This window comes from Eriocheir sinensis, chromosome 21 (assembly GCF_024679095.1).
Source record: "Eriocheir sinensis breed Jianghai 21 chromosome 21, ASM2467909v1, whole genome shotgun sequence".
Taxonomy (NCBI): Eukaryota; Metazoa; Arthropoda; class Malacostraca; order Decapoda; family Varunidae; genus Eriocheir; species Eriocheir sinensis.
In genome coordinates, this window is record NC_066529.1 from 8,394,418 (window position 1) to 8,418,487 (window position 24,070).

General features: G+C 40.9%; 1 protein-coding gene across 2 annotated transcripts; it reads left to right on the forward strand.

The window, feature by feature from the left end:
• Nucleotides 1-9,698: 9,698 nt before the first annotated feature.
• LOC127001612 (carbohydrate sulfotransferase 15-like) lies at nucleotides 9,699-23,843 on the forward strand. 2 transcript variants are annotated; one of them, XR_007755359.1, is made up of 10 exons: nucleotides 9,699-9,879; nucleotides 13,120-13,324; nucleotides 14,332-14,405; nucleotides 14,694-14,821; nucleotides 15,196-15,365; nucleotides 15,749-16,187; nucleotides 20,888-21,044; nucleotides 21,158-21,308; nucleotides 22,112-22,366; nucleotides 23,703-23,843. XR_007755359.1 is itself a non-coding variant. In XM_050866431.1 (9 exons), exons 2-9 carry the CDS (start codon nucleotides 13,222-13,224, stop codon nucleotides 22,312-22,314), a joined length of 1,425 nt encoding a protein of 474 aa, XP_050722388.1. In that variant the 5' UTR covers nucleotides 9,699-9,879; nucleotides 13,120-13,221; the 3' UTR covers nucleotides 22,315-22,647. The 2 variants fall into 2 exon arrangements, 1 of the variants encoding a protein (XP_050722388.1); XM_050866431.1 differs by lacking the exon at nucleotides 23,703-23,843 and having other exon boundaries at nucleotides 22,112-22,647.
• Nucleotides 23,844-24,070: the final 227 nt, after the last annotated feature.

Consider the following 24,070-nt stretch of genomic DNA (forward strand, 5'->3'; position numbering starts at 1 on the left):
TTTTCGCATCTTTCTATATTCATTCTATTCTATCTCAGTTAGAAAAAAGAGGAAGATGGATTCATCGCAACTTTCTAAAGATGGAGGGAGAATATACATGACATCGTGGCAAATGATCAAAGAGCGAAGAGGATTGACATGGCTGATAAAAATAGTCTTCCAACCTCCTAAACGCCAGGAAATTCAATATTAACACTGGTACCACGCCACAAATGTACAGTGCCAATGTCCTGGCAGGTACGTGGACAACATTCGTAACTGCTGAAGAAATAACCAAGGAACCAACACTCACCCAATATGGTCTTCACAAAACTAAGGCGACAACTGAAGACGGATTCTTTATCTGCTGCTAACGCGACACTAATACATTATTTATCATTACCAGATAAAGAACTGAAAACAAATTTCTACTATTTGTACTATCTAGTATTAGTACTATTTTGTTATCTTCTGCATCATTATTAACTAGAAACTGTTTGCTGGGTTTTATGCCTCGCTCTCAAGGCCACGGCAAAGCCTTTGAATAGTTTTGCGCACGCTGTCCACATTCCTCCACATGGATCTTTTTTTACTTTTATCTATTGCTGAACGGCGCATCTCAGAGCAAAGTTTAAAGACCTACACCTTGGTGTTGTGTATCTCTGGTTCGGTACTTAAAAAAAAAAACATACTTTTCCTTTCGCCACCCTACGGTTTGTTTGTTTGTTTAAGGTCTTTTTGCCTTAAGCACAGCGACCAGAGGAGTGACGAGGCAGAGTGAGCACGTGCCATCAGGAATGGCCTTCGCCGATCCTGGCTGCCCGCCGACATGTGCGTGGCCAACCATTGAATGCACATCGTCATTTTTTTTTGTTTATCTTTACAACATGGAAACAAGGCACACATAACCGACCAACTACGCGACACGTGACCCTGCACATGTCCACATCTTCACGACTATCCTAATATTAGCCTCGCTAAGCACAACACTACCTCCTACCCCCACCACCACCCCTCACACACACACACACATATATACACGCACACACACACACACACACACACATATATACACGCACACACACACACACACACACACACACACACACACACACACACACATCAGCCCTGGCACTCACTTGCCTTCACCACCCACATGTCACAAAGAAATATCCTCTTGCCAACGCTTAACCATTCACGAACTTGAACCCTTCTCACAAGGTAAGAGGCTATTTTTTTTTTTTTCTTATAGACCATTTTTATGGGTAACGAGTTGAACCCTTGACGTTACACTCGTAGATTTATTCGGTGTAACCTGACAATATGAAAGCGGCCCGTAAGCAAGTACAAGTCTTCGTTCCAATTTCCATTCTGTGGAGCACCATCTCTCCTCTAAACCTCACCTTCTCTTCCTCACCGAAACACAGGTCTCGGCGGCTACTGACAGCAATATCTACTCTGTTCCCTCCTACTACCTCTATTTTAAATTTCAATCCAAAGCTGGATGTTGCGCCCACGTGCGCAACGACGCACAACGACATCACTTCTCTCGCGCCCGCGACCTTGACTCTACTGAATTTTCCACCATCTGGCTAAGACTTCATTGTCACTCTGTTATTAAATACGTCTGTGCTGTTTATCTCTCACATAACTCTACTAACTATGTAAAGTTCTTTGACTATTTGAGCACATCTGTTTAGCAACATCAAAGGAGACATGCGTTGCCTTGCACCTACAGAAGATGCCTTCCAGTTACACCTTCGCCGAGCCCTGGATTAGTTGGCTGTATGCAAGCGAGCACACATGTCTCAGCCAACCTACACTGTTGTCACTGTCTTTGGCAGAGAGCTTATCCGTGGCAAACTGGTGGCAACCATGATGCTGAAGGAGGCAAAACCTGCAGAATTCAAACGAAACAAATGCTGTCACTGCAAGAAAAGCATGTGTGCCCGAGGATCTTTATCCAAGTAAGGTTAGGCTTGGATTAGGTATTTTTGCACCACAAGAGGCAGATAAAGAATATAACAAAAGGATATAATGGAAAGTCTCCTGTGCACTGCTCCCGCAAAGAGGACAAACAGAGATAAAAGGGAGGTCAGTCGCGGTTGGAAAGGTAGCTGCCTTAATATTCCCATCTTGAAAGCGCCCAAGTCATAGGATGGAGCAGGCCCGGATTAAGCTTGCATTGGGCCCTACGCCACCTTGAATAAATTAGGCAAGATCTGGACAATTTCATATTTTATTAAAACATCAGAATGAATTAATGATACAATATATTTGATACAGATTTTCATCATCTTTATTTTCTTCATATTCTGTATTAGCAGCATACATACCATACTTATGTACATAGGTAACTATAGCAGCTACACCAATGCCCGTTTTCTTGATTTCTCTTGCGAAAACCGTTCAATTATGGTTTCAAATGTCATTGAGGAGGTGACATCATTTTCAACTGACATAACAGACAAGGCATTCAGTCGTTTTTGAGTCATTGTTGAACGAAATCTTTTGATCAAAGACAGTTTGGAAAATGAACGTTCACCTTCGCAGACCGTGACTGGTAATGTTAAGAACAATCGAAGAGCAGTTGAAACATTGGCAAATGTTGACTCTACAATTGGATTCTTCCTTAAGTATTTTAACAGTACATGAGGATCACGATCCAACTTCAAATGGGTTACAAATTCTGAGAATGTTACAAATTCATCCTCGCAGTGGGGTTCCAAGTCAATGGTGTATTTTTTCACCAAGCTGGATACATCAACTCTCAGCTCAATGACTTGATAAAGGCAAAGTCGTCAGATATCTTGTGATAACCCTGGCGACGTTGAGCTAAACTTACATGTAATTTGTCAATGATGACAACAAAACTCTGTACACGGAATTTTTGTGCATCTTGAAGATCTGCATCAGGTTCAGCAGAATCATCAGCTTGACGCCGCCGTCTTCTCTTCCGTACCTTTTCCGATACATATACTTGCTGAACATTTTCCATGAGATTTTTTGCATCATTCTCCAGTTCATCAAATTGACCACGAAGCTCAGCAACAAAACTTTCAAGTGATAGAAACAATGATACAGCCATGTTGATATCAATATTTGTGCTTTGGAGAAGAGTACTAGCTTTCTGAAAGCGCTGGAGGATCTTGTTCCAAAGAAAACACATGATTTCCATTATGTGGGGGCCCAATTATGGGTCGGGTCTATCAGGTTTTGTGGGCCCCTCAGTGCTGGGGGCCCTACGCCATTGCGTACTTGGCGTATAGGATAATCCGGCCCTGGGAAGGAGGAAGTACCGGCGAGGAAAGGCTGTTCTAGTTTGATAAGGAAAAGTATGAAATAGCAAAGATACTGATTAACTCTTACATTAAGAATTTGGACAGCATAGGAATGAACTAAAGTAAAAAGCCATTTGTAGCGCGCCCGTGGGGTGGTAGACGGAAAATAGGTAGCAAGTTCAGTTTGCATTAACAAATATCGATAGAAGATGGAAAGGGGAGCAACATTGCCGCAGAATTTAAGAGGCAGAAGGCATTTAGTAAGTCTTCAGCCACGACGAAAGGATACTACTAAATAGATTTGCACAAAGGGTACGTCAAAATGACACAAAGATTAAAGGGGGAGGGTGGCGCTATGCCTCAGTAATGTCGGCTTCTGGTGGATCTGGAGAAGAAAGTCATTATCTTGTTCTCGATTCTAGAGGTGTTTGCCCTTTCCCCAGGCCTAGTTCTTTTAGAGAAAACGAGTCGCATATGGAAAACTCAGGCAATCAGGCAGTAAATGCAGGTTGAGGTATAGTCCGGCAGCCGAAGGGCCTTTTTTTTTTGCCTAACCTTGCATATGGATATAAAGTTTTTTTTATAGGCCCAAAATCTTGTCTACAAACCCAACATTATTAATCTACCTGCTGGACATCTGTCAGCCTTGAGCAATTTTCAGTACAGGACTAGCTATATGTGATTATAACTCTCGATTTTTGTTTTTTTCTAATTTTACTCCCTCGTTTGCTGGACTGTTTTTGTTGTTTGTGTCGCTATCCAAAAGTGGGAAATAAAAGATCTTAATTATATAACTTTTTCCTGGCAGATGACAGGAATGGAGAGGATCTGTTTCTTTGGGAAGCTATTTGCATGCAACAAGAAAGACTCTCTTTTAGAAGCATCAGTGGGAAGAATAATCAAAGCCAGAAGACAGTATGGTGATGATATACACACTGAATTGGAAGACCAACAACAGCCTAAGAAGAACTTAACAGTCCATGTTCTCCGCAAGTGTGTGGATAAATAATGTCACCCAAAGACAATTCAGAGAGCTTTGCGGGACAAGGACCAAGAGTTACTATGTTCCTCTAGCAGTGAGCCTAAAAGAGCAAGGCGATCACAGTAAAGACAGTGCTGTAGACTCGGAGTCTACAGCACTGTCTTTTCTGTGGTGAAAAATGTGACACTGAAAGAGATCCTAAAAATTCAAGTCGGTGGCGAGCTGCGTATGTTTGCAGGCAAGGCTAGTCACGGCAACAAAGGTCTAAATGAAGCTATCTTAGAAGTATGCAGCATTATCAAGAATAAACAAGCTGAAGAAATTCAGGTCCGACTTGCAGGGGTTCTCACTGATTTGCATGCAGCAGACATCAGGTATCATGTTGATTGTAGCTGTAAATTCTTGAGTTCAAGGAACATACAGGCTGCAGGTCGAGTTCTGATGAAGCAGACAAGAGTTGCGGTGCCAATGAGGAATGCTGACAAGATCGACTGTACTGTTCTGGATGTCTGTGCAGTCCTCTGGGTTGTCCCATGGCCTGCTTCAAGTATAACTAACCAAGCTCTGGTCAGTGACTACGTGGAGTCTTTCAAGCAATATTTGCAGCGAAGATTGAAAATTGTTGATGCCTACCTTGTGTTTGATAGGTCAATTGAGTTCAGCACAAAGTGTTCTACTCGCAAGACTAGAGGACCAAGTGACTAAAAGGTGTTCCAACTTTCTTCCAAGTCTCCACTTCCCCCCTCGGAACCAACTTATCAGCATCCCAGAGAATAAGAAAGAACTTATTCAGATCATAGTAGAAACTCTTGTGAATGACACCACAGTTATTGAAGGATACCGCAGCAAACTGGTCGTGACTGGGCAGAACTCTACCCCTACTGAGATAACACGAAGTGTCACTTCAAGACACGATCTGGAAAACACTCACGAGGAGACAGATTCAATAGTAGTTGCACAAGCCATTCGTGCAGCACCTGAGGAGGGAAAGCATGTTGGAGTTGTTGCAGATGACATTGATGTGTACATCATGCTGTTGTATCACTATTACTGCCAATCACTCACTATCCCCACGGCATAGGCGGTGGCCGAAGTGATACCGTACTGGACCCACTTTCGCCGCGTGATGGACGACGCGGGTTCGAATCCTCACGCTACCACTCGGATTTTTCGGTCACAGCCGAGTGGCTTAAAACTACCCACATGCTGTCCTGAAGACCACCCATCAACCCGGACTCTAGACTCTAGACTAGAGGAAGCCGTCCAAGCGAATCAAGTACGAGTTCCGGGGGGCAGCATGAGCCAATGCAAGATGGCGCCACTATAAACACTCGCCTGCGCCAGAACGGGCTGGGCCGACCATCAGGCCCCACCTGGAAGAAGCCTTGGGCCGACCATCAGGCCCCACCGGGAAGATGCCTACCGGCGCAATAGGCAACAACGTAAAAAAAAAAAAAAATAAATAAATAAATTCCTACAAAGTAGGAAAGAACCGTCATAGACGTAAGAGCAACAGCAGACAAACTTAGAGACTTATTGTCTTGAACTCTTGCCAGCTCATGCTTTGAGTGGGTGTGACCAAGTTCCAATGCACTATAGCATAGGTAAGATGAAAATGTGGAAAACTGTTAAAAGTGGCAAGTGCACCGAGGCTCTTGCTGCTGCTATGGACACTGTTGTAAGTCAAGCTACGAAGTTCATGTCTGATTCTTATGGTATCGACCAAGTGAACTCTATGACTGATGCAAGAGTGATAGCATGGATATCAAGGACAGGGAAGAAAACTGCAAGTAAAATACCAAAGCTTTGCTCTCTGCCGCCGACGTCAGAGGCCTTCAGGGAAAATGTAAAGAGAGGACATCTTCAATGTGCCATCTGGAGAAGAACTCTTTTAGAACCTCCAGATGCAGACCCCACTGAGTATGGTTGGAATGGAATGAAGAAACAAAGTCCCTCCAGCAGGTGTTACACTGCCAGGATCACGACAACCAGCACCAGGTTTCATAATGAGGGTATATTGCTTTTGTTGTGCTGCAAAAAAAAAATGCAATACCAGGGCCTGCGGATGTGTCTCAGCGAATCATGCAAGTACCATGTATTGCCAGTGTGAAGGAGGATTATAAAATGTGTAATGTGGTACATACAATCATATAAAGGGCGATGTAGAGGGATTTGGACAGTAAAGGGAAGAGCTTTAGTAGAAAGTCGTGTGCAGCGTGGCCGCGGGAGGGGGAAGGCATGCAGTTAGCAAGTTCAGAAGAGCTGTCAGCGTGAAAATATCGATAGAAGATAGAAAAAGAGGCAACAAGGCGGCGGAATTTAAGAGGTAGAAGACTATCAGTAAGAGGAGGAGAGCTGATGAGACAAAGAGCCTTAGACTCCACTCTGTCCAAGAGAGCTGTGTGAGTGGAGCCCCCCCACACGTGAGATGCATACTCCATACAAGGGCGGACAAGGCCCCTGTATATGGATAGCAACTGTGCGGGGGAGAAGAACTGGCGGAGACGATACAGAACGCCCAACCTCGAGGAAGCTGATTTAGTGAGAAAGGAGATGTAATGTTTCCAGTTAAGATTTTGAGTTAAGGATAGACCGAGGATGTTTAGTGTTGAAAATGGTGACAGCTGAGTGTTGTCGAAGAATAGGGGATAGGTGTTTGGAAGATTGTGTCGAGTTGATAGGTGGAGAAATTGGGTTTTTGAGGCACTGAAGGACACAAGGTTCCTTTTACCGCAATCGGAAATGACAGCAAGGTCTCAGGTTAAGCCTTCTGCAGCCTCCAGCCTGGAGTCCTGTAATTCCTGTTGAGAGGGTCTTCTGTTGAAAGAATTTGAATAATGCAGAGTGGAGTCATCAGCGTATGAGTGGACAGGACAGTTTGTTATGGAAAGAAGATCATTGATGAATAATAGGATGAGAGTGGTCATGATCATTTTTATCACAGTGTTAGGTTTTTTTTCAAGGTTATTTTCTTTTTTTTTACATATATAAGCTACCTTATTATTTTATTTTCTAACGTCAAGTGATAAGTTTAAGAATTGAACTTTAAAGTCAGCATATATTTTATTCGCAAATATCAAACATCTGTTTATACTACTCATATTTGAAGTATGGCTTGATAATGGTAACATGGGCTACCCTACCTGGAGCAAATATAGGCTACCCTACCAGGTGCTAATATGGGCTCCAGCCATCAGAAAGAAGATGAATAACAGGGGTGGAAGAGAGCTGGGGCGTGTCCCATAACAGGAAAACCTTACACGAAATCACTAAATGAATCTCTAAAGAAGTCAAAGGTGGAGAAACCGAAGAAGAATTTAGGTTTTTTATTCAAGGAAGAGCAGACCAAAGAAAAGATTATAATACAAAGAAACAACCAAATTGGTAGGAAAGTATATATTGAAGATTCAGACACTGGACATAGTGCAGGTATTTTACAGGACGTTGACAGTGAGATAGAAATGCCAGGAGATGAAGATGCTGCCTGCCTTTTCTGTGACAGGAAGTTTTCTAATGATAAAAGAGGTGAGCTGTGGGTTCAGTGTATGACGTGTTCACTGTGGGCAAACAGTGAATGTGCAGGAGCTGAGATGGATGCATATGTGTGTCCCTGTTGTAAATCATTACAAGTTAAAAGCTTTTTTTTTTCATGCATATGTGTGTCCCTGTTGTAAATCATTACAAGTTAAAAGCTTTTTTTTTTCATGCATATGTGTGTCCCTGTTGTAAATCATTACAAGTTAAAAGCTTTTTTTTTTCATGCATATGTGTGTCCCTGTTGTAAATCATTACAAGTTAAAAGCTTTTTTTTTTCATGCATATGTGTGTCCCTGTTGTAAATCATTACAAGTTAAAAGCTTTTTTTTTCATGCATATGTGTGTCCCTGTTGTAAATCATTACAAGTTAAAAGCTTTTTTTTTTTTCAAACATTTTTTCATATAACAAAGTAATACGGGAATATTTTATTACAATACTGAAAAGGAGTAAGTTATCTTTCATATGTGATTACTTACGGTTGTGTATGAAAAAGTAATTAATCATAGGAATCTGTGGCATTCAGTTTTTCCACCTTTAACCCGTTTATATTCACCATTAAATATATTTAATATAGGTAGCCCATATTTGCACCACCATTTAACAAACAGTTATTTTGAGTGATTGAATAAAAAAGTTACTTTACAGAAAACTGTAATGATATTAAAGGACATTGCATGCTCAGCGTATAGTAAACATAACATATTTTGTATTACGGATATTAGTTTGTTGAACCGCCGTTAAAACTCAAAGATATTTGGAGAAAAAATGGTAGCCCATATTTGCACCATTTCCTCTACTACTACTACTACTACTACTACTACTACTACTACTACTACTACTACTACTTCTATTATTATTATTATTATTATTATTATTATTATTATTATTATTATTATTATTATTATTATTATTATTATTATTATTATTATTATTATTATTATTATTATTATTAATAGTAATAATAATAATAATAATAATAATAATAATAATAATAATAATAATGCTAGTTTCGTATAGTAAGCAACGGTACATACATCGAACGCATTCATCGCTGATATAAGAGGAGCCTTATCCTTCCCTAAAAACATCACGCTCAGCAGCAGCTGGCTCTTACGTAACGGGGAAATACATACAGCAGAGATGAAATAACCCTCGGATTATTATGTCAAGCTTATATCACCTCGGCGTGTCGGTGCCTCGGTGGTCATCAATGTGGCCGCAGTGAGGCTGTTGGTAGGGAAGGGACGCCGCGATCCCTACTCCCCCACCCTGAGTCTGAGAGAGGTTCCCTACTAATACAAACTCACCCACTCAGCCACCCACTTCGCCACCTGAACACACACACACACACACAAACACACACACCTATTCTGTCTTGCCTGCTGTTCGTCGTGAGGCCACAATACAGTGAAGACACATTCTCCCCTATATACATCATCTTCCAAGACGAACAACCCGCTTGACCCTGAATAAAATCATAAACATTTTACGTGTCTTCCAACCACGATTATGCTCAAGTATTTCGTGGACACAGACACCACCCTCTGCAAAGAGTACCACTGGCATGTGAGTGTGGATCGTATGACCATCCCTCAAGCATACTTTATTCACTGTAGTACTGCCACATCCTAAGGGCATGCAGGGGCACGGGGCACAAAGCATCGTACACCGGCAGACGGACTTCTCAGGGCGCGGGTCTCTCTTCACCCCCCTTATGATGTGTCTTGCCATCCTCGTGTGCCTTAACCGATTAATTTTGTATCCTCTCTTCGCTTGAGCTAGAATGTAAATTTTATAGATTTAATCAGCACTAGAAATTTCTAACATCCACGAGCCCTTTACCACCCTCACCATTATGTTCTTACCTGCAGTGAAAGAAGAAGATAAACAAAGGCATCCTACCTCAAGATCCTATCCGAGTTGAACGCATCTGTGGAGTCTGTCCCATACCCCGCGGCCTGCACAGTTTGTATGAGCTCGGAAAAGTGTGCGTATGTGTCATAGTAACGTCTTGGAGAAGCCAATCAGTGTATGCAGTGTAGCACTGTGGTAAAATTATGAAAAGAAGGTCTATACTAGAAATAGTTACACATTGGAAGGTAAGTAAAGCAGCAGCTCGTTCTCCCTCTAGACCTACCCGTGCACATGGTCATGGCCTTAAGGATTTTCAATGTTTCACGCGGTTGGGTTCTTAGTGTGGCCTTAAGCATCCCCCTCCCCCCCTAATACACCTACTCGCACCTGTCCGCTCAACACCACAACACTAAACTGACGAATGCGTACTTAAAACCCCGTGTTAACCCGCCGTGCCATCACCTCCATACCCGCTCTGGTTTGCATAAGAAATTATGTAACCATTAAAGGTCTTTCCTCCCTCCTTCCTTCACCCTCTAACCGACCCTTCCTTGATCCTACTTAGACCAATAGATCTACGCTGGTCTGAGCCTCTGAGGTCCTACGAGACTGAGTGAGAGGCTGGTGGGTAGGCGCTGCGGCTCTGCGGGACAACCACCACCACCTCAGGCCACGACTGTCAAGTGGTTGGAGAGATAGGGTAACCTTCCTAATGCCATGCAAGGATAAGGTGATGATGAGGATAATGATGATGTAATGGTGATGGTACATGCTTATTAGGAGCAGGCTCCCACTACCGCGGCAATGCAATCCTTTTTTTTATCATTTCGTTTATGAAGATTTTAAGGCATCCATGCTTGCATGAGGTACTTCTAAGTAACTTTAAGTATTGAAAGTAAAATTTCCTATTGAGAATCTATGATATGCAATGTGGCAAACAATAAATGGATGCGGTCAAAATCGAATATCTACTACGACAGAGTAGGTGGAGCGTGGATATGCAGGGTGTAGCAGAGACACTACGATCATAGCTTGCTTTTTAGCTACAAATACGCGGGTCCGGGTTCGAATCGCGGCCTCGTCAGTCGGCACGCAGACCACCCAGCTGTTCATTATCCCTTTCGGGCTGGTCGATAAATGGTCCCATGTCACACTTGCCCTTTGTCCTGGGGTAGTGTGTTCTTACCCACCGTAGGCTTAAGGACTTTGAGAAGGAGATGAACGTCGAGGCAACGCGCAGCTACTCACTGCTGTACAATCGAGGAGTTCTTGGTTTGATTCCTGGACGGAGTGGAGACGGATGGGATAATCTCATTTCGCCCGTGCCCCTGAGTGTCCACCCACCATTGAATGGGTATAGTCGGGGGGTTCTGTCTCGTCTTCATGGTATATAATGTGTGGATAGAATGTAATTAAAGTTCCAGCTGTACCAATAGATCCGTCACTACGCAGCTCAAAGCTCTATCGGAGTGGGTACAGGCTAGCGATCACAAGTCCGAAACGTGATCAGACCGTGGTGAACAACAAACATAAACAGTGACGTTATTTGCAAACAACGTTGTCTGTGCCGTCCCACCCGCAAGGACACACACGCACACGTTTGCCATTTTAGTACTATAATTTTAACACAAGCTGCGACCCATTGGTTGGATCGACTTAACAGTAAAAATAATTATGAAAGAAAAATCTCCTTATATAACGATAAAATTCACCAGCCGTTCTAGAGAGTACTGAATGAGACGCTTGGTTGCCAGTAAGTCAGTAACTCACATTCTTCCCCTCAACAGACCTTGGAAGGATCCCGCCACCCACATACCACCCCACCCCTACACTCTTCATCCCTTCTCACCACCTTTGCCCGTCCACAGCAAGCCCACGTAACAAGCTAGTACTCACCCTCTCTTTGCTCTCCCTCCATTTTCATTTCTTGGCCATCAGCCGATTGTGACTCTCAGGTCCGAGAAAGTTTATTAGCATAACAAATTGATTTAACTGCGGTTTGCAACCTTTGGCAAGTTACCCTCCTAAGTAAACTGGACAAATTTTGTCATTCCCAGACGGTAAATAAGAAAATAAAACCTGCGTCGTGATGTCATGCGTATTTGCTTTGTTGTAACAGCTGGCTACGAATCAATGAGCAGGTTCGAATCCCGATATGCTGATCAGTCGGAGGCTCCGACTCGGAGCAGGCCACTCAGCTGTTCATCCTCCCTTTCGGGTTGGCCGATAAATGGGGAAGTAAACTGAAGCTCGAATGTTATATTGGCCTGTTTCCCGGGGCTGTGGGTTGATTCGTATGCCCTGTTTACACTGTGCCGACTCTGGCCCACGACAACCCAGCGACTCGGGGTATACGAGGTCTTGGGTGTAAAATGTTGATGTGAAAAGGTTGCACATGGTCGGAATGAGGTCTAGACACGATCGCCGGATGATTACTCGGCACAGTGTGAAAGGGGACTAAAAGTCGCTGGGTTGTCGTGGCCCAGAGTCGGCCCATCATAGGCATAAAGGCTATAATTGAAAAGGAGATGAGCGCCGCGGTCACACACAGCCATAGCGTATGCCCTTAATTACTAAACAAACCCCGACTTCATAATGTAACTCCACCCCACTACGCCCAGGTGAAGTAAATAATAACCGAAGCTTTATGTAACCTAACAACTATCTACCCTCTGCTTGCACTGACCCTCATCCTCCTAACTCCCACCCGTAATTACTCTCACTCCGCTCCCACATTCATAACCACCGTCAGCGTCCTCCACTATACCCACTCAAACCTCGCACCCACGCGATGAGCTGGGGAAGTGTATGAGGGAGGGGGCATGGGCCAAGAGAACACACACACACACACACACACACACACACACACTATATATATATATATATATATATATATATATATATATATATATATATATATATATATATATATATATATATATATATATATATATATATATATATATATATATGGGAAGCCTTAATTCATGTTATGTCGACTTTTAAAACTCGAGTGATGACCGAGAAGTAATTATCAGTGAATGAGAATCTCTCTCTCTCTCTCTCTCTCTCTCTCTTGGTTGTTACTCGTTATACCTATATCGTTACTGATCCAACGAAATGCGAGGCCACACAAGCCTCATACAACTCTTGTATCAATGATAGCCTACACATTAATACTAACAGGTATAACAGCTTGGCTATATACAAGGCTGTCATTAGTTTTGAAAAGGTTGGCTAATTCCTCGTCGGGTGATCAAATTGCTCGTTATCGTTGTCAAATTGTCAAATATGAATAGTATTGTAACTTTAAAAAGTGGGCAAAAGACACTTGAGGGAAAAGGGCAGTGATGAAGCCACGCAGGATTGCAGGATCTCATTGGGCCTAAAACATAGCAAGAGCCATGCATCCTGGAAAATGTTGAAGGACATACCTGTTCCTTGAGCTTGTTTGCCCCACTCCTAGCAGCCTCTGTTTTCTTCAGGTCCTCTTGATACATGCGGGCGGCGATCAGAAGGTGCCTGTGGAGAGGTGAGGCAGCAGAAGGCGTGGGCGGGGGGTGGGAACGAGGCCTCAGCGCGGCACCATGTCCAAGACAAAATGCTTCCTGAAATCAATCGCTGGGGCGGCTGGACTCAGCCTCGTCCTCCTCCTGTACATGAACAGCAACACCTTGAGGCTGCAGGAGGGTGAGCACACACACACACACACACACACACACACACACACACACACACACACACACACACACATTAGAAATAAATATAAATTAATAAAAACATCAACTCTCCAAACTAAACAAAGGAAAAAAATTATTGCATTATCATAGAAAATGGAGGGGTTGCTTAGCTACTGATACTATTATAGCATTGTATATGTTGCATATTGTAGTATAGAGTAAACCATTAAGATGACCACTGCATTTGCAGAGGCATATATTGAAAATATAACTACCTACTAAGAAAGTTTCTGCAACTCAAAAGAAATTATTTACATATGATGACCAGCACATGAAAAAAAATGATATAAATGAAAGACTATTGGTCATAAAATGCTACGTAATTTCATACTGAACAAAAAATAAAATATGAGATCTATGATTGAAAAATAAAATATCTTCTTCCAAAATTAAGAATAGTTTGAGCAGCAAAACAAAAGATAACATGAGTCTTAAAGTGCTGTAACTTGTGTGAATTCTGGCACATTTTGGGGGGGCTAGAAGGCATCATAGGTTCATGAGATTTGGGTGGAAGGGTTGCAAGCATGTGCAGGTGGGGAAAATGTATTGAAAAAGAAGCACTTTTATGGTCATTTTGAGGCAGATATAGAAAACATTCGGGGGCTATAGCCCCCGAGCTCTCCAGAAATTACAGACCTGATAACTTGGCACCAGGAAAGCCCTGTTGTGGTAATATATCTCAAACTATATTGGCTAAGTAATTCTGTGGGAGAAGCAATACTGTTTTTGAGTACTGAAGGGATTGGGGAAGCGTCAAAAAGGTTGAGGCTTCAACCCTCGACATATATAGTCCCCCAATGAGCAGTCTCATATGGCCGATAATAATAGGTTAACACACACACACACACACACACTGCGCTTGTTATGATCCTTATTATGAGATTCTGTAGAATATAATTACGTCCATCCTAGTGTATGATTAATGTGCAGCATCTCAATATGATTGCCTCGTACCAGCTCGAAGGCATGCGCCTCCGGGGCAGAGGCATGACGACCCCTTCCAGAGGGTGGACCACATTGGACTACTGAAGGTAAAGATTCACCTTTCTTTCTATCCATAGTCAATAAACAGGCAACAAATAAAGCCTGCTTGATACTGATAAGCCTTCCAAGGTTAAATAATTATAAGTCGCAAAATTTAAAAATCAACCACAGCAATATCTTTTATTGTAATAACATCTGGATTTTTACACCAATAGAAAATGCATTTTTTTTTTTTTTTTTTTTTTTGTATGCTTGATTCGCATTTGATTATCTAAGTAATTCAGTCCCTAAGTATCTTAATTAAAATTACATTAGAACAATTTTGTTTGGTGAAGGGACTGCAGATGGAGTTTCTACCCAATTTCAAGAATCCCTGTTGGTATGAAGCAGTGAGAGTTGACAAGGGGTCCCTTCAACCCAGTGTGTTGCCCTTCCTTCCAGTGCAATCATCAGTACAACACAGGTATGTTGTATCTTAAATGCAAGTTCTTAAGATTAAGAAAGTTGGGCAGTGCTTGACATGAATGTGATTTTTATAGTAAGAGATCATGGTCAAGTTCTACATATTCCTAACATTTGAGATTTTTTTTTTCAGCTTTTCTTCAAGGTGACTGACCTTATGTATTGTCTGTATATAATATAAGCTTCATAGAAGTTGAAAAACTATAATTTGCTGCTGCAGGTCAGTTTGCGTTCTAGTAGGCACTGTGCTTTGAAACATTATAACAACCTTGGTATGAAAAAATTAGTGCAATGCTATATCATATCCTTACTCTGTAATCTAATAGATGAGGAATTGCATAACTTCATTCTGAAGCTGCACACTCCTACTTTCAGACACAGGAATAGCAACCAGTCTGTTGATGTGTTGCAATGTCTTCCCTACTTTTTTTTGATTGGACAACCCAAGTGTGCCACAACCGACATCTTTTACCGAATTGGTTGCCATCCAGATGTGGCAGAGCCACCACTCAAAGGACCCCATTGGTGGAGTAGAAAAAGATTTGGTAAAGTAACTTCACCAAAAGCTTGAACATTGTAGCTGTTTTTAAGTAAAGGAGTTTTTTGTCATATTTAATACTAGGCACTAGGCAGCAAATCCCTCATATCTAATGCAAAACCAAAATTTTAAATAGTATTGGGTTAAAGTTTAAGGAAAGAAAGAACGATGTGTCAGTATATTAGTTAAACTCAAGGGATTGAAGGAGTAAGAACTAAAGAAAGGAAGAGCAAATAGGACCATGCAAAATTAGTTGAAATGAGGGCTGGAGTTCAAAGACAGAACACACCCTTTGCATTTAACACCAGTTCCATTCTCCAAGGGCCTTATAGCTTCAGCATGCATAATATTAGTGAGGGTGCCAAATTAAATATGAATTTAAAATTTCAGGAATGCCACATACTGCACAACCAGTTCCTTTTAGTGACTACATAAACTTGTTCAATGCTTCTAAAATCCAAGAAGAGAAACAAAAATCCAGTGAACCACAGGGCACATGGGAGTACCCCAGGATCACAGGTGATGGCAGCACCTCCACACTGTGGGACAGTAGCCAAACCATGAGCTACCTCCACCACCTCATCACCACACACAAACACAAGAACATCACCAAAGTGTTATTTTCTGGCAGGAATGAAGCAAATACTTTCCCAGACAGTAAAAAATCATCAAAGATCCATTCTATTATATATGAACATTACATTAATGGCTCAAATCGGTCATCTGCAACCCAGAGTGGTGTAGTTCTTCCTTTCACAGTGGCTGACACCATTCACCTAGTCCTGCCCAAGTCTCGGATCATTGCAGTGTTTCGGGATCCTATTTCAAGGTAAAGTTTAGTTTCTTTTTCATTTACATGTTTATGCCAACCAATAAACAACAGAATATTTTAGATAAAAAATGTTACTGTGTTTTTGCTGCATTATTTTGAATAAAGTATGGGAACAAAGTATGGGAAAATGGGGGATACCTGGAAAGAATGAAAATGGAGAGTGCTTGGTGGATGTCTGTGCTGAGAGGGGGCTGTTCCTAGCGAACACCTTTCATCACAAGAATATCCACTGATACACATGGAGGAGGGGAGAAGATTATGAGCAGAAAGGATTGATTGATTATGTGGCAGTAGATGGAAGACTTAGAAAAGATATTTGTGATGCGAAGGTAGTAAGAAGAATGTTCGATGGCTCTGACCATCTTGCAATGCTGGCAAAATTGAAGCTGAAGGAAAAGTGGGTGTTTGAAAAGAAAGGTGAAATAAAAAAGGAAATACTGAAGATAGAAAAGTTACAGGAAAAAGAAATAAAAGATGAGTATAAACGTGAAATGGCAGAGGCCTTAAGTGAAAAATGAGAAAGTGTAAAAGATAGTACAGATATTGAAAAAGTTTTTGAAACATTTAAAGAAGTATTGTTAACTACAACAAGAAAAGTGTTGGGGATGAAAGTGGTGAGAGATGGAAAAATAAAAGGAAATCCATGGTGGACAGAAGAGATAAGGAGGATGGTTAAAGAGGAAAGGGAACTTTTTAAGAAGTCTCAAGAAAGAAATGTGGCGGAGCAAGTAAAAAGGGAAAGGAAAAAGAAATTTAGAGAATGCAAAATGAAATTAAAACAAGCAATAAAAGAAAGTAAGAAGAGAGTTGATGAAGACTTTGGAAAAAGACTAAGTGAAAAATATAAAGGGAATAGAAAATCATATTGGAAAGTAAAAAATTAAAGAAATGCAGAAAATATCTCCCTAAGTAAAATTAATGAAGTTATGGACGAGAATGGAAAGATGTTGAAAGACGGGGAAACTGTGAAAGAGAGATGGAGAGAATATTTCAAAAACTTAATGAATTTTGAGGATGGACGTCCAGCAGCTGTAACAGCAGCAGTTTTGAGTGGAGGTAGATGGGGAGTATATAAAGAAAGAAGTATAACATATGAAGAAGTAAATCAAGCAATAAAAAGATTAAAAAATGGAAAGGCAGCAGGAATTGATGGAACCACAGCAGAAATGTTGAAGTGTGGAAATGTAGTTATTAAATGGATGGTCAAGATATGTGAAGCAGCATGGGAGGGGGGGGGGGGGAGGCAGTAGACTGGACAAAAGCTATCATTGTGATTTGGCCTTACTACACTGGAGACAAGTAAGGAGAAACATATTGGAAACTTAATTACAACCTTTTGCTTGGAATCCAAGATAGGTACTGACTATACGGTCTGCACCTTGCCCCTAATAACAACGTACATTGTCACGAAAGGACAGTCTTATGCTCCGGAAGACCAGATTCCAGGATCCACAAGAGGAAACTCTTTAACATAAGGGTCATAATAAGTAAGTGAAGTAGCCGATCTAAAATCGATTTTAAATATGTGTTATGCACCTGCATAGGTGCCCTGCGCATCATTATCCAGATCCAGATCTGAGTGTGGTATGTAGCCCCTGTGTTAACACATTAAAAAACCGATATGACAACTCTGAGACATCTGCAGATTTGAGTAGCTAGCTCCCCCGCCTCTTCACAATCACTCAGCTGGTAAACAATCAACAGAAAATCATGAAACACACTCTTTAATCCAGCATACATGTCTCGAGGAGACTGAGTGAATGATATACCGAAACCGCACTGGAGAGGAAACGGTGGCATACTCAAGCTAGGTTAGGTAAACCAATCTGAAATGACTTACCACAAGTGTTATACGATGCTAAAGCTATGTGTCGTGATGTATTTCATGTACAACACACCCAAGTTGTTGTTGTTGTTGTTGTTAAGGGCCGCAGCGATCTAGTCGCTCACATGAGCCCTGGTGTCGTCCTGTGAGGGCTTCACAGGCGCCACACCCAAGTTTGGATGGGGTGCTTGCTGCTCGTGGTTTTGTTTACAACTGTACACTGGCAGGGCACTTGGCAAGTTGTCCCAGACCTGGCGCCAGTGTTGCCACCTGCGGTACAATTGTACCAAAATGGTACATTTTTAAGCTAATGGTACTGTGGCCCTACATTCCAAAATAAAGCCATTTTTGGTACAATTTGCATGGAACGGTACAATTTTCCTTGTCAACGGTACAATTTGAAGTTTTGCTTGAAGAATATCATAAAATGATAAAAAAAATATGAAATAATTTACTAAGAAAAAGAGTAAAAGAAAAAACATTATACTTTCTGAAACTCAAGCACAAGTATTAAGTGATTTTGAGCCTTGTATACGAGTGGAGTAATGACAGTCGCGGTGTCCTGTTGAAACCAAAGTCACATATACCAAGTGACTTTGGTTTCACTTATGACTTGAAGTCATGTGACTTTTGTCGAAACAGCGAACGGGAAGTGACCGTCACGGCGTCATGGGACCCTCGGGAGTCGGGGACCGTGGGGACGAGACGGGGAAGGGGAGGGGAGGTAATAATAATGATTTTCAGCCATTTTTAATGTTAATGGTTTTGTTATATCAACACATATGCCAAGTGTCCAATCTTTGTATTTTCACTGATGATAGACAGTATGATGTTGTCCTGATGTTGGACTGCAAGTATTAATCGGGAGTTCGTGGGGCTGCCCCTGAGCCTTGTAAATTAACTTAGAGACAGGCCAGGGGGTCACTCACTATGATTATATATGTTGGCTTGCCCTTCAATAGCACTATACAGGCCACAGGGCCGGTGGGAGCTGGCTGAGCTGGTGAGCTGGCTTATAAATACTGGTACCCTTTCTTGCATTCTGAAGGAGCACCCTCATTTTGCCCAGAGATTTTAACTTTTGGTGTACCCCCTCCTGTCACACTCTCTACATTGTGTTGCTTACAGTATATAATGTACTATTTTCATAATGCCCCTTGCTATCACTGGTGGCTGGCATTGAATATTCCTTATGGCCACTGTATATATATATATATATATATATATATATATATATATATATATATAGATATATCTATAGATATATATATATATATATATATATATATAACTTTTTCTACTTTTGTATGCTTTGTACATTTTGTATTCTTATTTATTTTGGGAGATGGGCTGGCGCCTGGCGGGCACCTCCCATCTCCTTTATTGTATTTTTATACAACATTAAACCTACAACTCATTAATATCAACTAAATTGGAGTAAACAATGGATGTATTCCCTTGTCGCATTGATTACCAAGAATTTGTCTCTATATTATCAACCATCATATTTTCATTAAATAAAAAGTGACACATTTTGTGGTACATTTTTAAAATTTAGTGGTACGAATGGTACTTTTTCAGTGCAACATGCGGTACAATTATTTTTTTCGAGGTGGCAACACTGCCTGGCGCGTTCCAAGCCACCTGTTCCAACACGACGCTGGTTTTGTATACACATAAGTCGCGCGTTCCTCACTTGAACAGGAAGGGTACTGTGAGTACCTCTGCACCACGTGCGGCTGCTGTGGCATATGTCTGTGCACACTGCACATGACCGTGTGCGCCGATCCCCCAGTGCGCCGAGTCGCCTACCGATTCAGACTCTCGGACTCGGGCCCATTACCCCTTGAAAGTGTTCCGATAGTGTGCAAAATCCCCCTATGATGCAAGAGACTTTAAGTAAGTCTGAGTGCTTCTTTTTGAGGGCTGTTGCTGTAATGGATCGATTACCACTAATACAACTTGCTGTAAAACTTTAATGCTGGCCCTCACCGGTGTCATTGCATGGGAGCGGAAAGGTGGGCTCTCTCCGTCACCCCAGCCCCGTTGGGCCTCCACATGTAGGATTGGGCATCTCATTACCCGCTAGGGATGGGCAGGTACCGTTAATTTGAGTACCGGTAGTACCGGTACCGAAAAAACAGGTACCGGTACCGGTACCCAAAAGTTTATTTTTATCTTAATGCCGTCTGATGAAATTCCTAAATAAATTTTCTGTAAAGAAAACTCTCTCTCTCTCTCTCTCTCTCTCTCTCTCTCTCTCTCTCCTGAATGAAGTGAATATTTTTTTCGATAAAAAGAATAGCATATGTATACGTATAGTCGGTCCAAATTAGCTTGGCCAATTTGCACCGAAAGGCCCCTCCCCCATTCTGGCTAAGCTCCGCCCCCCTTTCACCTGATTGGCTGTTGATGACATTGTAGATTGTATCAAAGACACGTACCAAATATATATGATTGAGATAATCTAGCTTCTTTCATGATTAAAAAATATTCGAAACTTAATTGAATAACGACACTCTACTTAAACAATCAATTACATCACCTAAGAAACAAAGTACAATATTGACCAGAAGAGTGTATGTGAGTGAGATAGAGGGAGGGAATGTTAGAGGACGGCCTCCAGTGAAATGGAGAGATAGGGTGCATGAGTACATTAGGGAGAGGGGTGAAAGATCCTTGAGAAACTTTGAGCAGGCAAGGAGAGAGTGTCTGGATAGATAAAGATGGAAACTCTTCTGCCGTGGCCATTCCCTGGTGGGAGCTCCTCGGAGCAGGCGTTGATGAAATGATGATGATGATGAGGTATTCATAAATAAGTGAATATATTTTACATGCGTGCATCAACTTTGAATAACTATTCCATTTTCAGATTGTACTCCAGTTACCTATTCTTCACTAAAAATGCAGACCTTTCTCCTCAACATTTTGATGATAGTGTGAGGAGTTCAATACAGAAATGGAATGCTTGTATCAAGCAGTATTCAGATCGAACATGTGCCTATAACAAGACTCTACAAAAATATTTGGTAATGTAACGCATCCTTCGTCATGAATCTTGACAATAGAATTTATCTAAATTACAAAAATGCTCTAATATAATAAAATGCTTATTATGAACAGGAGTTCTTATCTCTTGCAGGGAGTTCGCCTTTACAATGGACTATATAGTATATACATCAAGGACTGGCTGCAGGTCTTTCCTCAAGAACAGGTGCTGGTGCTGAGGATGGAAGATTATCAGAACAATATGAACAAAACCCTAGAAGAAATATACAACCATCTGGGACTGAGTGAGTCAATCACATGTTAAGCAGTACCAGTAACCTCTTTTTCACTTCATATAACAGTAAAGCTGCTAATTGAATTTAGACCATTTCGTCTTCATTTCCAACATTTTCTTTTCTGTACTTAATAGAAGACAAACTATGCTGGTACAATAACAGGCAATCCTATTATTAACTAATGGTGTATTATATTGGTTGCACTGGTTCAAGGAAATCTATATCCTTTCTATAATAGAAGCACCAAAGCTGAATAGCATAATCAAGGTGGTGCCTAACCAGTGTGAAATTCAATTCAAGGATAACTTCTGTGCATGTTGCAAACACTTCTAGAAATAAAACCAAAGACTATTTGCTTGGTTCATGGTGATAAAAATGATTTACGGGTCAGAGATCAGAGCTCATACTCGTATACAGATTTCTTTTGCGGCTGGAGTAACCAAGAACTGTTATTCAATGTGCAATTATTTGGAAGTATTCTTTCCTACACCCAGGACACTGTATTTTGTTGATGATGAAGTGCATCATCAATTTATTTAGTTACTCCTGTAATACCACAGTATTATTGTCTAATCTGATTTATTATCTAATGTTTGTCATCAGCAAACTTGCTGATATCTCTGATTATACTGCAGTTAAGATCATTTATGTAATTATAATAATAGACCCAAGACTGATCCTTACAATACCAACCAAAGCCAATGACATAACATAAGATTCAAAGATCACGGTCTGTATTTTCTAATTGGTGTATTAACAATGCGACAGTAGACATGAAATCTTCCTAAAACCTTTTTTTTTTTTCATTTCAGGGTCACTAATGCCAGATGAAAGCAAAAAACTTAACATCCACAAAGTCTATAACAAGAACAAAAGAAAACTTTCAGTGGGAAAGATGTTACAGTCGACAAGAAAAATACTTCAAGATTTTTACAGACCTTATAATAGAGATTTAGTAAGCATTCTAAAGAATTCAAAATTCAGTTGGGAAGATATTTACCAAAACTGCAATTAATAACTGTAGATCATCATTTTTAATGTATGTGTGTGTGTGTGTGTGTGGGTGTGTGTCACCACGGCCTGATCACCAAAAAGTCCCCCTCCGATTAGAGCAAGCTCATTACAGTCAATCTTTGGGTACTGCCAGGACCTTCAAACACCACACACTAAGTTCCCCTTCCTCCAGGGTAGACAGTTACCATTCCTTGTCAATGGAAAAATCTTAGCCTGAGAGGGGCTTGAATCTCATCCTGCCAGTTCAGAGCCTTAATCCATTGAGCTAGTGGAGCAGTTTGTGTTAAGTGTGTGTGTGTATGTGTGTGTGTGTGTGTGTGTGTGTGTGTGTGTGTGTATGTATATATATATATATATATATATATATATATATATATATATATATATATATATATATATATATATATATATATATATATATATATATATATGTGTGTGTGTGTGTATTTACCTAGTTTACCTAGTTGTATTTACCTAGTTGTAGTTTTACAGGGCCCGGGTTTACGCTCGTGAGATCCCGTCTCCGTATCTATAATTATCCAACTTTTCCTTGAAACTTTGCACACTCTTCGCCGATACTATTTCTTCACTTAATCTGTTCCAAACCTCTATATTTCTTTGTGGGAAGCTATATTTCTTTATGTCTCTTGAGCATCTTCCCTTCCTCAACTTTTTACTATGTCCTCTAGTATTCCTGCTGGAAGGTTCCTCTCTTAGTAGCAATTTCTCGTTATCTACTTCTTCCATTTTACTCAATAGCCTATATATTTGTATTAGGTCTCCTCTTTCTCTTCTTTGTTCTAGTGTTGGCAAGTCCATTTCCTTTAGTCTCTCTTCATATGTCAGTCCCTCCAGTTCTGGAACCATTTTTGTTGCCATCCTCTGTATTCTTTCTAGTTTTACTATGTGTTTCTTCATATGTGGAGACCACACTGTTTCTGCGTATTCTAGTTTAGGTCTGATCATAGTAGTTATTAATTTTTTCATCATTTCTTTGTCCATGTAGTGGAATGCTATGCCTATATTTCTCACCATGTTATATGTATCACTAAAGATCCGATTTATATGACTTCCTGGTTGCATATAATCTTGCATTATTACTCCCAGGTCTCTCTCTTCATTTACTTTCTTTAATATTTCATCATCTCCCATTTTATATGTCCATTTTGGTCTTTCTACACTTTTTCCCATTTCCATAACATGACATTTCCTCACGTTGAATTTCATCTCCCATTTCTGACTCCATTTCCAAATCTTGTCTAGGTCCTCTTGCAGCTCCTTGCAGTCTTCACTGTTTCTTATCTGTCTTTGCAGTTTAGCATCATCCGCGAACAGGCTCATGTAGCTGTTTATTCCCTCTGGCATATCATTAATATAGACTAGGAAGAGTACTGGTGCTAAAACAGACCCCTGGGGCACTCCACTTTCCACCGCTCTCCATTCCGATCTAGTGTCCTTAACCACGGTTCTCATCTCTCTTCCTCTTAAGTAGCTTTCCATCCAGCACTTCATTTTCCCTCTCACTCCTCCTTTATTTTCTAGTTTCCACAGCAGTCTTGAATGTGGAACTTTGTCAAATGCCTTCATTAATTCTAGGTAAATGCAATCCACCCATCCGTCTCTTTCCTGAAATTTGTCCGTCACTCTTGAGTAACCCATATTGAGTAACCCATATTGATTGTTTGTGATTAGATTATGTTCTTCTAGAAATCTCATCCATTGTTCTTTTATTAATTTCTCACATATTTTGCATACTA

Excerpts from the sequence above, each read along its gene's own strand:
- LOC127001612 (XM_050866431.1), top strand. The coding sequence starts at position 13,222 with ATGTCCAAGACAAAATGCTTCCTGAAATCAATCGCTGGGGCGGCTGGA. Across the intron at positions 14,406-14,693 it reads ACCACATTGGACTACTGAAG|GGACTGCAGATGGAGTTTCT; the intron begins GTAAAGATTCAC and ends TGTTTGGTGAAG. Across the intron at positions 14,822-15,195 it reads CAATCATCAGTACAACACAG|ACACAGGAATAGCAACCAGT; the intron begins GTATGTTGTATC and ends TCCTACTTTCAG.